Genomic DNA, 15,942 nt, shown 5'->3' on the forward strand with positions numbered 1-15,942 from the left:
CAAGGACAACTATGACAAGCTTCCCATCACTGGATATGCTCACACAGTGTCAGGGGTGACTGGTACACCCCATCTTACAGCAATTGCTGCTGACAACCTAGATGATTCCATCTAGATACCTTTTAGACATTTGTTCAATGAGGATTGGCAGTAGGTACTGAAGGAGGCAAGAAAATCTGCAATTAGAAAATGTTATGTCTAACAGTTTTCTAGGTGTTGCCTAACCAATATCAGAGAGCCTGGTATGGTGTCTATCCCTTTGGTTTAGAAATATATGTGTGAGCTGCTCAGCAATTGCTTATCTTATGAATCTATCAAGGAGTATCTTGCAGGCATTTCAGGTTGTTTGTCCATAGATCTTCCTCTTTCATCTCTTTTTGTGATCAGGCAGTTAATGAAAGAAGTACTGAGTTGAGATGGCCTTGAAAGCAAATTCCGCCTTGGAATCTCACATTTGTTCTTGAAAAATTGAACTTCTATCATTTTGAGCCTGCCTTTCAAGCTGATTTGCGCTTCTTCATTTGGAAAACTGATTTGCTTATTGCCTTGTCATCTGCAAGGTGAGTCCCTGAGCTGCAAGCTCTCATGGTGGGCCAACTTTATCTGATTTTCCACATGGACAGGGTTGTTCTATGCACTAATCCTTCTTTATTACCAAAAGTAGTTTCTGAATTTACCTTGCATCAAACCCATCAGTCTACAAGTTTTCTTTCCGGAACTTAAAAACAAGGGAGTGAAGATTCTGCATATCATGGATGTGCACAGGCAGCTCAGGTACTACCTTAACAGAACTAAGTCCATCAGGAAAGCTGAACAACTGTTTATTTCTAAAAAGGGTAAACCTGTCTCTAAGCAAAAGACTGCTTGGAGGTTGTCCTCTACTATTGTTCTTTTTGTTACTCCCACTATGGTTAATCTATTTCAGGCAAGGATAAGGCACAATCCACCAGAGCCTTATCCTCTTTGATGGCATATTGGAAAGGGGTGAACTCTATAAGCATTCTAGAGGCAGCAACTTTGTCCTCTGTTCATACCTTTATAAAGCACTACAACTGGATTCTTTCTCAAGTTTCAGAGCAAGCTTTGTAAGGACCATTCTCCAGGAGCTCATAGAGCCTTATCCTTCCCTCTCCCAGGTTGGGTAAGCTTTGGGAATCTATCTATATGTCACTGAGGCAATGTGAATAACGAAAATAGTACAAGTGCATAAGTTATATGTACCTGTAACAGTAGATGTTCATATTTCATACTACCTCAGTGGTAGCACCCACTCACCATCCCCCTTATTTTGTATATAGTTCTATGGTATCAAAGCTTGTTGTGTTTTTGGCTGGCTATGGTTATTTGTGTTGATTTTTTTATGACTGCGAATTGGTTGGTTTCAGGTAATTCTTGCTTCAGGTCTTTCTTGGATCATCTTTCATAGCACTAAAATCCTGTACAACTGATGACCATCTGTGACAGGGGTTAGGCATTCCCTGATGGGAGGGGCTTATCCAGTCCCCCTATCACAGAGAAACAAAGGAGGAGATTCTGAGCTCTGGAAAGCTGCCAGTGTCAGGTTAATGCAGGCACAGGATACACATGCCACACAGGCAGTGGGACATTTGATTGATTACACTACTATTTTCTTAATATAAATTACTGAGTGACCAACTTTTGGTATTACTTTGTATCTTTTATTTTTTTTAAATCTGGTTGTAAACCCTAGACTGAATTTCAAATCAGTCAACAAATGCATACATAAATTAAAATTAATTGACTGCTTCACAACATTTCTAGAAATAAACATTAGAAATATTCTCTACCTTGAGCTGAAAGCATTTAAAATCTGTGTTCTAACTGAGCTGAGAAGGGCAGCCCGTTAATTGACCACAGACTGTTTTTGTTGATACCCTCTTGGTTTTGACTAACCAACTGAACATAGCTTTATGAAAAATAATATGTCTTACTCTGATGTTTGGCAGCATTGAAGGTTTTTGACTAACCAACTGAACATAGCTTTATGAAACATAATATGGTTTACTCTGATGTTTGGCAGCATTGAAGTTATCAAGGGGTTTGCAAGGCTTTCTGCAAGCTTCACCAGCATGAAGGTTGTGTGATTGAAGCTTCTCCCCAAAATGTGTTAATGAAAATCTGAGCAATTATTTCAGACATATATATATGATTACGTGCATCAATCCACTAGAGAGCTGTGTGCTAAAGTCTCATTTCATTGCCATTCATTTAGAATATTAAATGTGCCAGATTTCAGGTCTATTAAATGATTTGAAATTTTGTCTGAAACAAATACGCTGCTTTACAAACATTCCTGCACTAAAACGAAATTTAGCATTAAATGTAAATAGCCTTGTATTCCATTTTTTGTAAATTTAATAATCTTTTGAAGAAATAATAAAAATAACACTGTATATATTTTTGTAAGAAACAGTGTAATGTATCAGTGCACTTTTATTGCATTAACAGAGAATGACAAGGATTTTAAAAACTCCACCTGCATGTCAGATTGAAATTGTAATATCTTATTTACCCTTTCTTGGCCATGCTTATGAAATTATATTGATATTATTTTACAGTCTTTAAACTAAATCCCTACTTTAGTTAAAATATCTGAATTCATCAGTGCATATTGAACTCACTCTCTTATCTTATAATGGGAGTTTATGGCCATGTGCTTCCTCTAGATCATTAGTAGACATGTATTGAAGTGTTGCATTTTTCCTGGCTTCCCCTAGTCTAGTTGTCTGATATTCTCAGCTGCACACTGACTTTTTCACTCCTTTCTCACTAGACTTACCACCCCACATCCTCACATGAGGAATTCTGCCATTCTTTTGAGAATACGTTTCAATGGCCAGATCTTTGTAAAGGTAGTGGAAAATGAGATTAGGGTGCTGGCTAGATAGGTGTCATCCTTAACTAGCTCAAATTCTTTGTGACATAACAAACTTCAGTGTTGTCTTCTTTCTCTGGCAGTTGGTAGACAGATCATAATGCCTATGATAGTAGACCCTACCTTCTCTCTCAACATCTTAGAGCAAGAAATCTTGACAAAGCCTTAAATAATGGGGAGACAAAGGCCCCAAAATAGGGACAATTTTTAAATATTACAAACTTAGAAAATTGATAGAATAACAAGCTTTGCATTAGCATTTATTTTCTGAATGCCATGAATCCTGAAATTGAAATGTCTGTCATTATACTCTGACTTGAATCCTCAATGATTTGCTATTGATTTGCTAAAAAAACACAATTTTATGAGAAACAGACCAAAAATATAACACAAAAATTGACATTCTGTGAAAGTCTACACATTTGAGAGGTATGTATTTATTATTATTTATTTTATTTATTTGTATTTGTTGACCGGGAGTGTCCGACTGGACGTAGGTCCATTTTCAGCGGAGGCCTGGGGAGAAAAGCTCCACAGTTAAAATAAACAGACAGTAGTTACATTGGATTACATAGCGATTAACAATTTACATAGCAATTACTTACAACATATTTACAGATGAAGAACATAGTACATCAGTAGACAACTAGAATCTTTATCTGTGAAGTACATAACAGACATTAACAAATGTTAAAATAAGAAGTTCCTGCTGAATAAGTACTAGGCTTATGAGCATCTGAGCTTGCTATAATCAAGGTAGTTAGTGGAGTGGAAAGAAAGGTAGTGGTTGGATGGGGTAGGTGATATTAGAGTGGGAGTTGCAAGGGCATAGCCAGCATGTTTTTAGGTGTGCTTTTAGTAAAGTTTTGAAGTGGGTGCATGATGGTACAGAGTTAATTGTGGATGGGAGGGAGTTCCATAATTTGGCTATGATGCAAGAGAATAGTGCTCCACCAGCAGAGTTATTGGCTTTAGTGATCTACAAGTGATTTTTATTGCTGGATCTTAGTGGTCTGGTGGTGCGATAGGGTGGGAGTAGATTCTGGAGGGATGGGACATTTAGTGGATGGTTTACTAGTTTGTGGGCGAGTGAGAGTTGATACCATTGAAGGACGTGAGGGAGTTCAAGCCAGCCCAGTTCAGCAAGTGAGAGACAGTGGTGACTGCAGTAGGATGCCCCTGTGGCGAATTTGGCAATTTTGTTGTAGCAGGTCTCTAGCTTGTTTAGATCGCATTGCCTTAGGTTGGTATATATTGGAGAGGCATAAAGTAGGGTGGAGATAAGGTGGGAATTTGCTATTGAAATCTTTGCTGCTTTGGTGGGAAGATGCTTATTTCTGTATAATGCTCCTAGTTTTTTGTGGACATTTTTTATGGTCATGGATATGTGAATGTCAAATTTTAGTTTATTGTCTATTTCCACTCCTAGCAATTTGGTGTGTTCAGTTGGGTATATAGTGGTGTTGTCTTTTGCTGTGATGTTAAAGTGAGAGTTGTTTTGAGTATGTTTGGTGGGTTGGAAGATGAGTAGTTTAGTTTTGTTTGGGTTGAGTATTAATTGGGCATCGTATAACCAAGTTTCAACAGAGGAAAAGGCTTCCTCTGTGAATTTTTGCAATTTGGGTAGGGACTGGGCTGAGCAGATGATGGTCGAGTCATCTGCGTATTGTATGAGTGTGCCATGTGTGGTGGCAGAGGCTAGATTATTTGTGAAAACAGAGAAGAGTAGGGGTTCAAGGATGGATCCTTGGGGAACCCCTATGGAGACAGGTAGTTGGGGAGATATGTCATTCTGCCATACAACGGATTGTTGGTGGTCAGACAGGTAACTCTGAAACCAGTTGGTGACCGATTGTGAGAAGGATAGGTTATTGAGGACAGAGATAAGTTGTTTGTGTGGGACCATGTCAAATGCTTTAGATAGGTCTAGGAAAGTAGCAGAGGAGAGATAGCCATTGTTTTATGCTGAAGGATAGTGTTAGTAAAGGAGAGTAAGGCAGTGGTGGTGCTATGGTTTGGTTGGAAACCATGCTGAGTATTGGAAAGGAGGTTGTTAGTAAGGAGGTAGTCTGAGACCTGAGAGTGTATGCATCTCTCTAGTATTTTGGAGAGCGGAGAGAATAGCTATGGGGTAATTGGTTAGTTCTGTGGAGGGTCCACCTTTGTGGAGGGAATTATATGTGATACTTTCCACAGTGTGGGAACATAACTTTCTGACAGAGATCGGTTAATCAAGATGGATACTGGGTAGGCCAGAGCATCAGCTGCGATTTATAGGTATTCACTTGGGAGGTTGTCTGCTGCTAATCTGGTGGGTTTAAGTTTAGTTAAGAGTTTTTTTTATGTTGGAGGTAGGTACAGGAGAAAAAGAGAAGGCAGTGGGGAGATTAGTAGTTGAAGGTGTGGTTTGGAGGGGAGGGGGGTTTTGTTGTTTAGCTAGTGATAGTATGGTTTGTGTGAAGTGTGTGTTGAATGAGGTAGCAATACATTCTGAGAAGTGAGGGATGTTAGGAGGAGGGGTACTGACTTTACCTGGGTGGAGAATGGAGTTAATGGAGGACCAGAATTGTTTGGGGCTGTGTTCGGAGGAGTCTAGGGCAGACTGGTAGTATTGGAATTTGTCCTGTTCTATTAGCTTTTTGATTCTATTGCGTAGTTCTAGAAATTTCTGTCTAGTTGAGGGGGTCTTGGTTTTGCGCCAGTGCTCCCAGGCTTTATCCCTGTTTTTAATTTCTGACTTAGTGGTTTTCTGTAGCCATGGGGAGGGTTGTGCTTTGATTCTGGAAAGTCTTATGGGGGCATGGTAATTAAGGATGCTCAGGAAGGTAGTATTAAAAAATTCAACTGCATCATCAAGATTGAGGTACTTTAGAGGATGCCAGTTACATTCTTTGAGGGATGAGATGAATGTGAGTGGGTTAAAGTTTATTTTTTTACGTATCTGATGGTAGACGACAGGTTAAGCTTGGTATAGATATTTTTTCAGTAGGAATGTTGGGGAGTGATCACTGAGGCTATCTGATAAGCAGCCTGTTATATATGACTGGGGGCTCTTACTGACTAGTATCCAATCCAGGGTAGTGTGCTTGCTGGAGTTTTTATTTATCCTGGTTGGTGACTGGACTAGTTGGGTGAAGCCATGAAGGTTTACATGATGGGTTGGATGGTTGCCAGAACAGGATTGCCAGTCAATATTGAAATCACCTAAAATGATAGTTTCTTGGGGGAGATGGTGGGTAGACCAGCTGAGGAGGTTTTCTAGTGGAGGGATGTTTTGGCCAGGTGGGAAGTAGCATCCAATTATGTTGATGGTTTTGTTTTGGTTTATTTTGAGGTTGGTATATATTATTTCTTCATTGCCTATTTGTGGAGCTGATGATTTTAAGATCTGGATGTTTAGATGCTGTTTAAATATTATAGCTACACCGTTAGACCTGTAGTTATGTACATGATATAGACATGTAGTTAGACCTGTGTTCGTAACTCCTCCCACTTTCCAGTGCATGGAACTACATAGACCCAAACATCCACCAGGTGCTGCTCCTGTTGTGATACTCTTACTCCTTCCCAACTTCTGCCCCATCCATCCTCCAATGAAGCTCTGGAAGTTTGCACTGTAACTTCCAATGGGTGGAGCCTAAGCTTTCTGATAGAATCAAATTATGTCACATTTCAAACAAATATTCGTTTATCTGGAACCATGAAGTAATAATGAAAAACTCTTCAGCACAAAATATTTTTATAGTGGTGGTATTCTTTAAGTCCTAGGTTTTAAACTGGATTTTATAAGCCACAGTAAACACAGTAACTATTATGTCTGCAATATTTTGCAAACAACTTACAATATCTCAGCAACCATTCCAGTTGCACACATATCGAGAGCAGCATTTTGTTTATCCAGCTGAAAGCTTTCATATGAGGCTAAGCGATTCTGTCTGTGTACTTGGTTGTTGAGATATTTAGAGAAATGTGACATTTATAACAATATAAACAGATATTGCAAGAACAACAATTAATATCTCTATATCTGCACTAGACATGTATTAGATATCAATATAGTTGTGTTTGCCATTGTGTAAGCTTTAAGAAGAAATTTTATAACTTGTATTTAGCATGGTTTGGGAATTATTAATACAAATATGAGCAAGCAGTATTTGATGTTTAGAAGTGTCAGTAGGATGTAACTGCAGAATCACCTGGAGGCATCACTGGAATGTAATGAGTTAAGTCATAATGAATTAAATAGAAACAAATAGCATGTGTAACATTAATGTAAAATGTAATAATGTGAATAGACATAAGCAATAAACTGCATCATGTTTGTGGATAATGTAGCTGCTGGCCTGTGAACAATACAAGGTCATAAGACTATGTTATTAGATGTGAGATCAGACTTACTACCGTTTGCATACTTATTAGCTACATTGAGCTTTTTTATAGAACTGAAGGTAAAATTAATATAATTTCATAAGAGTGAAGCATTGGTAGAAGGATATGAGATATCTGAAACTATGAAATGTCAAATGTTTGGGACTTTTAAAGTCCACACAGAGCTCTTTAATAAGGTAGCTGCTCACTTTACTACAAGTGCAACATTTGGTGATTTAAAAATGTGTTTTGCAGTTTGTGACACAGTTCGTTTGAAAACTGAAATATTTGTTTATTTTAATTAGTGCTATTTTTGGTCTTTTTCTTATGAAGTGTAATGCCACATGTGGACGTGGAGTGAAGAGTCGCCAGGTACTATGTGCAGGCCTCGAAAATGGAATTTATAAGGAGTATCTAAAGACACAATGTGATCTCTCCCAGAAACCTGAGGAACAGGCAGACTGCTTTGAGAGACCATGTTCAAAGTGGTTTACAACATCTTGGTCCCAGGTATTAACCTGTCTATTTGAAGATTACATTAATTATTTAGGAAGTAGGCTTAGTTCTTCACATTTCTTTGTTCAATGTTGCACTAGCCATACAAATACTAAGGAGTTTGTAACAAGAATTCGACTGTACTGTTCTATAAATCAGAATTTCAGAGGAAGAATATACAGACAGTAACAGAATAACAACAGATTTAAATCAGGCAAAAAGCTGCAATGGTTTTCTCTTTATGGTGTTGCAAAAATAAATCCACACACTGTAGTGCTGCATTGTATGAGCAGCACATTCAGTACTGACAAAAGGTCATTTTATTTTATAGCTGCACCATTGCTGACTAGGAAGACAGATTGGACCCTAGACAGGTCTGATTAATGATGACAGAATAGCAATATATGATATGATATGATATGAATATGATATGATATGATGGAACATTTTCTTACGTAGCCTCCATTTTTTTCTGTCATCTATTTCTGTCATCATTTGTTCTCCATAAAAGCTTATGCAGGTAGCTTTTCTTTTGCCGTTTCTTATTTTGCATCTATGATTTTACTTGCTTCAATTATTCTACCAGTTTGTGTGGTGTAACCAACCCTTAGACAAAGATTGAATGCTCAAGCTTCAATTACCCAAGGTTCAACCTGTCGATAATCAAAGTTCCTCCATAGGAAATTACTGTCAATCAGTTGTGCCAGCAGTGATGGCCTTTGGGGAAATTTCCTCCTCTTTTGGGAGGAGTGGTATATACAGTTATAATAAAGAAGATGTCCAGTTAAAAACATACATTTATTGGAACAACAGATAGTAAGATAAGTGCTTTCACAACTAAAATTGCTTCCTCAGATCTCAAATACAAATAAATCACTTCCTTTTAAACATCACAAGATTCAAAATAGCCAATAGAGTCATATTGCATAATTTAAAGACATATCCAAATAAAATGTATCAACTGCATATTCAAATACATACTAGAATAATGCTAAAATATACTAAGTCAAATAAATAAAAATAGTAGTAATAATAATATAGGTTCATAGGTTCATACTAGGCTATCTGCCCAAGGGCATTTATAAGCCTAGCCAGAGTGTGTTTGGCTTTCGCCACCCATTTTAAATTAATTTTGCTATGCCCTTTTTCGAGGTTAGTATACTGTGCCTCTGTCTAACAGTGACACAGAAGTGATACCCGGGGTAAATTTACGATCCCCCATCCACTCATCAAGATTCCTCTTGAAGAGAGTCAATGAGGGACTCTGCCTAACCTGGACTGGGATTTTATTCCAGAGTAAAGGGAGCCTCTGGGTTATGAATCTGTCCCTCCAGCATGTCCTATTTATTTCAGTGCTGAGGTTCAAGTCTCTCGATCGCGTAGCTCGATGGGATTTGGATTTTCTGAGGTGCAGCATGTCCATTAATTCCGGGTTGGACATGGCTTTATACGTCAGGCACAGATCACCTCTGAGCAGGCGGTATGCCACTGAGTAGAGCTGGAGTTTCTTTAACCGGGCAGCATATGGCATCTGTTTGAGCCCTTTGATCCTCTTGGTGAGGTACTTTTGGGTCTTTCCAGTTGCTGCAGGTGTCTGGTAAGGTACATCCCAAAAGGGGCATTGTACTCAATTATGGGCCTGATGAGGGATGAGTAAAGAGGCATGATGACCTCCCCTGATCTAGATGTGAATCCCTTCATGATTAGGTGGGCTATATAAAATGTTTTTCTAACCACTTTGGCCACGTGGTTGTCAAATGAGAGATTGCTATCAACTTGGGTCCCCAGGTCCCTAATTACTTCTTCCGTACTTAATGGATTACCACTTATGTGGTAATTTGTGAGCACTTTGTTTTTGACAAAGGGGATGGCTATACACTTTTTGGCGGTTAGCTTGAGGCCATGGCTCTGGCACCAGTTGTCTGTTTCTATGAGGCCCTTTTGGAGGATGCTTGTGTCGGCTGGAGAGTCGATTATGGTGCCCAGTTTGCAGTCATCTGCGAACTTGGTCAGCCACAGTCCTTCCGTGTTGGCCTGTACCTCTGAGAAATATATACCGAACAAGAGAGGTCCCAGGACTGAGCCTTGTGGGACGCCACTTGTAACTGGTTTGGAGTCTGACATGGCTCCAGCAATTCTAACCATGTGGGTTCTGTCCTTGAGCCAGTTTGCAACCCATCTAGTGACATAGGGGTTTATATTTAAGCTGGTGAGCTTATCTATAATGCCCGAGTGGGGTATTGTATCGAAGGCTTTTGCGAGGTCCGGGTAGGCTGTGTGGACCACCTTCCCCTTGTCTATGGCCTTGGTGACTGTTTCAAAGAAATCGACTAGGTTTAAGAGGCAGGATCTGCCCTTAACAAAGCTGAACTGGGTAGGATCCAGTGTCTGTAGGTCCTCAATATCTTTATTTATAAGGTCCATGATGATCCTTTCCATAGCTTTGCAGACCAAGCTAGTCAGGCTTATGTGACGATAGTTTCCAGGATCCGTTGAGGCACTACCTTTGTGGAGAGGGACCACTGTTGCTGTACGCCACTCTTTGGGTACATATCCTGTAGTAAGGCTGAGATTGAACAGTAGTTTTATGTTTGGGTTTAGCTCTTCTTGGAGTTCATGTAGGACGCAGCCCGGGACACCGTCTTGTCCCATTGATGCTGTGTTTTTTGCTTTGGAGAGGGCGGCTCTTACCTGAGCATCTGAGATGTCAGGGGGGCAGCACTCTGCTGGGATAGATATTTGCCCTTTTGGTGGGGGGGGGAGTTTGCACTGAACCTGTCAGCCAGGATGTTGGCCGTGTCTGTGGGTTCGGTGTATTTTTTGTCATTTTGGACTAATTCTGAGCATATCTGGGAATTCCCACCCAGGTTCCTAACATAACTAAAGAAAGCCTTGTGATTATCCTTAGTGCCCTGTGCAATTTTTCTCTCAAAGCTGGCCTTAGACGATTTTATGAGTGCCCATAGTTTTTTGCTAATACTGATCAGAGATGCCTTCCCTTTTTGGGATTTTGCTCTATCATGTAGTAGCTTCCTCCTTCTATTGTATAGTTTGTTTATGGCTGGGGTCCACCAGACAGGACATCTGTCTTTGGAGGATTGGGTCTTGGTTTTGTTTGGGATTGCATGATCCATTCATTCCTGAAGGTGTTCATAGAATGCGTTTATAAAGGATTCTGCGGTCTGGGCCGTATTTTCCACAGGCCCGGGGGCTTTGAAGGATTCCACCTCGGTTTTGAGGAGTGTGAAATTTGCTTTAGAGAAGTTTTTCACTGTGGTTTTCTAGGCAGGGGGTGGGGTCGGGATGTGAATATCCAGTGAGATTAGTTTATGGTCTGATCTTACCAGTGAGGGATACACTTCTGGTCTGGAGCATAGAGTCCCCATCTTGGTGATGATCAGGTCCAGTATGTTTTCCACTCTTGTGGGAGTGGTAACAAGTTGTTCCATAGCATTTGAGTTTATAAATTCTAGGAACCTTTGGGCTAGGGTGTTGGAGCTAGAGTAATGCTCCCAATCTATGTTTGGGTAGTTGAAGTCGCTCAATATAATGGTGTTTGGAGAGACCTTCATATTTTCCAGTGTCCTCAGGAAGGCAGAGTGGAGTTCCTGGGTTTGGGAGGGTGGTCTGTAGCAGGCTATAAACTGGAAGGCAGTTTTACCCACTGTTAGTTGCACATGGATAGTCTCTGATGCTTCGTGCTGTGCCACCAACCTGGAGGTGTGGGTATCTTTGACGAATATTGATACTCCCCCTCCTTTTGTGGTTCGGTCCAAGTTTTGGGGCCGAAAAGCATGGTATGAGGTATAACCGGGTAGTGCTGGGGTGCTCTCGGGAGCCTTGAACCAGGTTTCTGTTACTGCACAGATATCGATGTTCTCCGTGCTAAGGAGAGTTTTGAGTGCATGCATCTTGAGGTTTAGACTTCTGGCATTGAGTAGCACTACTCTTAGTTTCTTATCCCTTGTGATACCTATGGAGGTGGGTTTGTCTTTTGAGCCTTGCCTAAAAAAGGCACTATGGGGGTAGCAAGAGCCTTTGCCAATATCCGAAAGCCCAGGGGTGATAGGTGCAAGCTGTCCCTAGTGAAGCATCGTGGCTTGTCAAGCATGTCATCCCAGGCTGACAGGCATTGGATCCCCTTTGAATGACACCAATACTTAAGCCAATTGTTGAAATTGATCATCTTGTCTTCATATTGTGGCATCATTCTTGGTGAGGGTAAGATGCTACTCAAGGTCAGGGTCATACCGGCCTGGGCTACATGCTCAGAGAGCTCCTCTATGTTTCTTTTCATGTAGTCCAGGGAGGTACGTCTCAGGTCATTCACACCAGCATGGACAATGACTGAGTCATATTTGTACTTGCCTTGGAGTGACCTGAGTGCTTGTATTATGTGGTGGATCCTAGCACCCGACAGGCAGCTCGCCGTGACCTTCTCCTTGTTCAGCCTGGTGAGCGGGACATCAGTGTGCCTGACGATAGAGTCACTTATTACAAGTGTATTAGGTGTGTTGTTTAGCCTTAAGGGCTGTGACTGTTCGGCACACTGGCTTTGTGAGCTATGTGTTGCACGTGTTTTGTTTTGGGTGTGCGGTTGCTTGGGTGTCTGCTTTGGAGGTCTCTGCTGCTTAGGCAGATTTTTATTTAGAGCCTCCGAGTATGTCTTTGTGTGTTTATGTGTTTGGTTTGCTGTCGTGGTAGGTCTATGTGAGACTGGAATTGTAGTGAGTGTGGTTTCCTTTTCCTCCTGACTGGTTACGCCAGTACTGAGTTGAGAGAGCTTAGCCTCCAGTTTGGCTATATGGTTGCATCTCTCACATGTGTTGGAATTTGTTGGGAGGAGGAGAGGGTTGTCCGTGTACATGACGCAGTTGTAACATTGCCTCAAGATTCCCAGATTCACCAGCTGGACCGGAGAGGAGATTGACAACTGACCTTTGGACATGCTAGAATAGTATTGGGAATTCCTTTTATAATTGAAAAAAAAGGGCCATTGGGGAACAAGGTACTCAAAGTGGAGTTTGTGAGGGTGTAGTACTTTTCATTTTTTAGTGCTGACTTATATAATTGCTTTAGTGAGCAAGTGCCAGGTAACTTAAATGCAATGTGCTACAGGTAACTTAAATGCAAAAACGACAAACAGTAACTTTCATTCAAGTGAAACAAGGAAATAAGTACAGTAAGCAATGCAGATATCACTAGGGATCCACAGAAGCGCTGAAAAGCTGCGTTTTAGGTGGAATTAGCGTTTCAGGGAAATAACAAGCAAACAAACAACAAGTATACAAATAATAAAAAAATAAAATATAATAAAAATAATAAAAAATAAAAATTAATAAAAATCTTATAGTGAGGCCTAACACAGCCTAATGTTTCCTCAAGCTCCTGCCCCTCAGTCTTGCCGTGATGGCTACATGATCATTTAATCCTTTCCCTAGGGGTGCTTTCAACTTAATAATCCATCTCAACTCCTTGTTTTCAGTTCTGTTAGAGATGTCACCTAACCTATCACCTTCTGGAACTAGTTCCAATACATTATATTTAAACTGATGTGCATCACCCATTGTCAGAATATGTTTCGCTATAGCACTATAGGTATGCCCCCTCTTGTAACAATAGAGATGGTCTCTAATGCATTCACGTAGTCTCCTGTTGGTTTTTCCAACATAGAATGATGAACAGCATATACATCTAGCCAAATATACAAGATTCCTGCTATTACAATCAGCTCCCATCCAAAAAATATAAGTTTTCCCTGTGTCTGGATGCTGAAACTCATTACCCTCAAAAATGTGTTCACAGAAATTACAATGTCCACACTTAACTGTGCTCTGAATTGTTGGCGTATTGGGAACTTGATTCAAAGTACGATAACAAAGCCTACGTTTAAGATTCCTCATGTTCTTATACTGTATATGGGGCTGTTTGCCCACTACTCGAGCAATCTGGGCATCAGTCTGAAGTATTTGCCAGTTCTTTCTTAAGATATTCATTATTGCCCCATTGTCTCTTGTACAGGCAAAAATAAATGGAACTTGATTATTCATCATGGTAGAGGCTTTGTTGTACCTAGTGGGTTTTGAGAAGTATGGTCTAGCTCTAGTAGTCCGCATGGCTGTTACATCCATGCCTATCTTGTGGATCTCATCTACCCCATACCCTCTCTTGGTGAAGTCATTCTTCAGCTTGTCAACCTCTGAGTGCCAGTTATCATCCCTATCAGTTAGCCTGGAGCAGCGCATTGTCTGCCCCTTTATGATATTTTCAAATATATGGCTGGGATGTATACTGGTCCTATGTAAGTAAGGAGGCAGATAGCACTCTTTAGTATATCTGTCAGTGTGTATGCATCCATCATCTCCAATACAAATGGATATATCCAAAAATTCAATTTTATAAGGTGAATATTTCCCAGTGAATTTCAAAAATTAATTTCTGGAATTCATGTCATTAACAAAATCCCTTAGCTCAACTTCATGTCCTGCCCATATGAAATATAAATCATCGACAAAACGTTTATAAAAGATAAGGTGTTTCATCGCTAAAGGGTGGGGGAACATATATTGAGTCTCCCATTTTGCCATAACCATGTTGGCGTAGCTATTGGCACATGGTGTGCCCATAGCTATGCCTAACAACTGATGGTAATATACACCATTAAATAAAAACACATTGTTGTGTAAAATCATATGCAACAAACTGCAAATCAACTCTATATGCGCTATTGAATATGAACTATGTCGCCTCAAAAAACTTTTAACTATCAAAATCCCTGGTATATTGGGAATAACAGTGAAAAGTGAGGTCACATCATAAGTGGCCATGATGCGTCCATTCAAAGGTGTTTCATAACTTTCAACAAAACAACAAAATCCTGTAACATCTGTTTAGTATCTCTCAATGTATTTTGATACATATCTAAAATTGGCCTCAACTGTTTCTCCACATAGATGGAGAGTGGCTCAGTGAGCCACCCTCCACCATCTACAATGGGCCTAAATGGAGGTTTCAAATGGTCCTTGTGGACCTTTGGAAGCCCCTGTAATGTAGGAATTAGTGGTTTTTCAACAATAAAGTAAGCAAACAATTATTTTGATATGATCTGTTCATCTAACAACCTCAATAAAGCATTAGTTACACCATCACAAATATTATTAACTTCATTTAAAGTAATTTGTCTATAAACGACAGCATCATGTAACATTTCAGTAATGGAGGCAGAATAAAAGTCACTGTCCATCATAATTATTTGCCCACCTTTATCTGCAGATTTAATGACTATACTGTCATCATGTGCAAGTGACGCCAAGGCTAACTTTTCAACATTAGTAAGATTATCAAAACTTTTACTAGAGCATTTACATGCTTTGCTATCAAAATATGCATACAATTCAGATTCACAAATCTTATAGAAAACTTCAAGAGTAGGGATAAATAGTGGACTATAAGAACCAGGTTTCTTAAATAGTCCATCCCTTGAAACACGTTCAGTGTTAACAATACTATCAACCTCCTGCTCATTGTTAAACATCAGTTTCAATTGGATGTTTCACAAAACAAGTTTGAAATCAATCAAAGTATCTGCAATATTAGCAGATGCAGCAGGAATAAAGGACAGACCTTTACTTAGAACAGCAATTTCATTTTCGGATAAATACCTTTTAGAAATATTCAAAATTAAACTCTGTCCATTCTGTCCCACATCTTCTTTATTGTGTTGTTGTTCACTCGATCATCCGGTCTCCGTTTCAGCCTCCCTCAATGGTCGGGAAAGCCCAAAGATTGCTTCTGTTTTGTTCGAATCAGAAGCGGCAGAGAAAAAAAAACTGTTGTGTCTTCCCCGAATGAGTTTTTTGTCTCACAACAGCATCGTTATTCATTATTAATGCTGGCAAACTCTGCACTTATGTTGTCTCCATATTTACATATGTTCCTGAAGCAGAAGACGCTTCAGGGCAATTCATGTTTCCACATAGTCCTGAAACAACAAACGCTTCAGAACAAGGCATCTCATACACTGAGACGTTCACTTGATTAACAGATGAAACAGCTAATGGGCTCTCATTACAAGAGTGTTCAGGCATTTCTTCAGATTGAACACACCCATCAGAGCAATTGTTCATATTAGAATGAATCTGCAATCCCAGGCCCTTGTTCGTATTATTAACCAAAGCAGAATC

The 15,942-nt window shown here is 39.9% G+C and overlaps 1 protein-coding gene across 1 annotated transcript in view; it reads left to right on the top strand.

Annotated features, from left to right (window-relative positions):
- The window catches only part of LOC122808344 (ADAMTS-like protein 2), a 1,521,014-nt gene that overhangs the window by 1,438,081 nt on the left and 66,991 nt on the right, over window positions 1-15,942 (top strand). Inside the window, exon 16 of the mRNA XM_044079311.1 lies at window positions 7,598-7,774. Within this exon, the coding sequence (XP_043935246.1) occupies window positions 7,598-7,774 (177 nt within the window). The remainder of the gene's footprint in view (window positions 1-7,597; window positions 7,775-15,942) is intronic.

The sequence above is a fragment of the Protopterus annectens genome, chromosome 8.part0 (genome assembly GCF_019279795.1).
Source record: "Protopterus annectens isolate FY-2018-M chromosome 8.part0, PAN1.0, whole genome shotgun sequence".
NCBI classification, from domain to species: Eukaryota; Metazoa; Chordata; order Ceratodontiformes; family Protopteridae; genus Protopterus; species Protopterus annectens.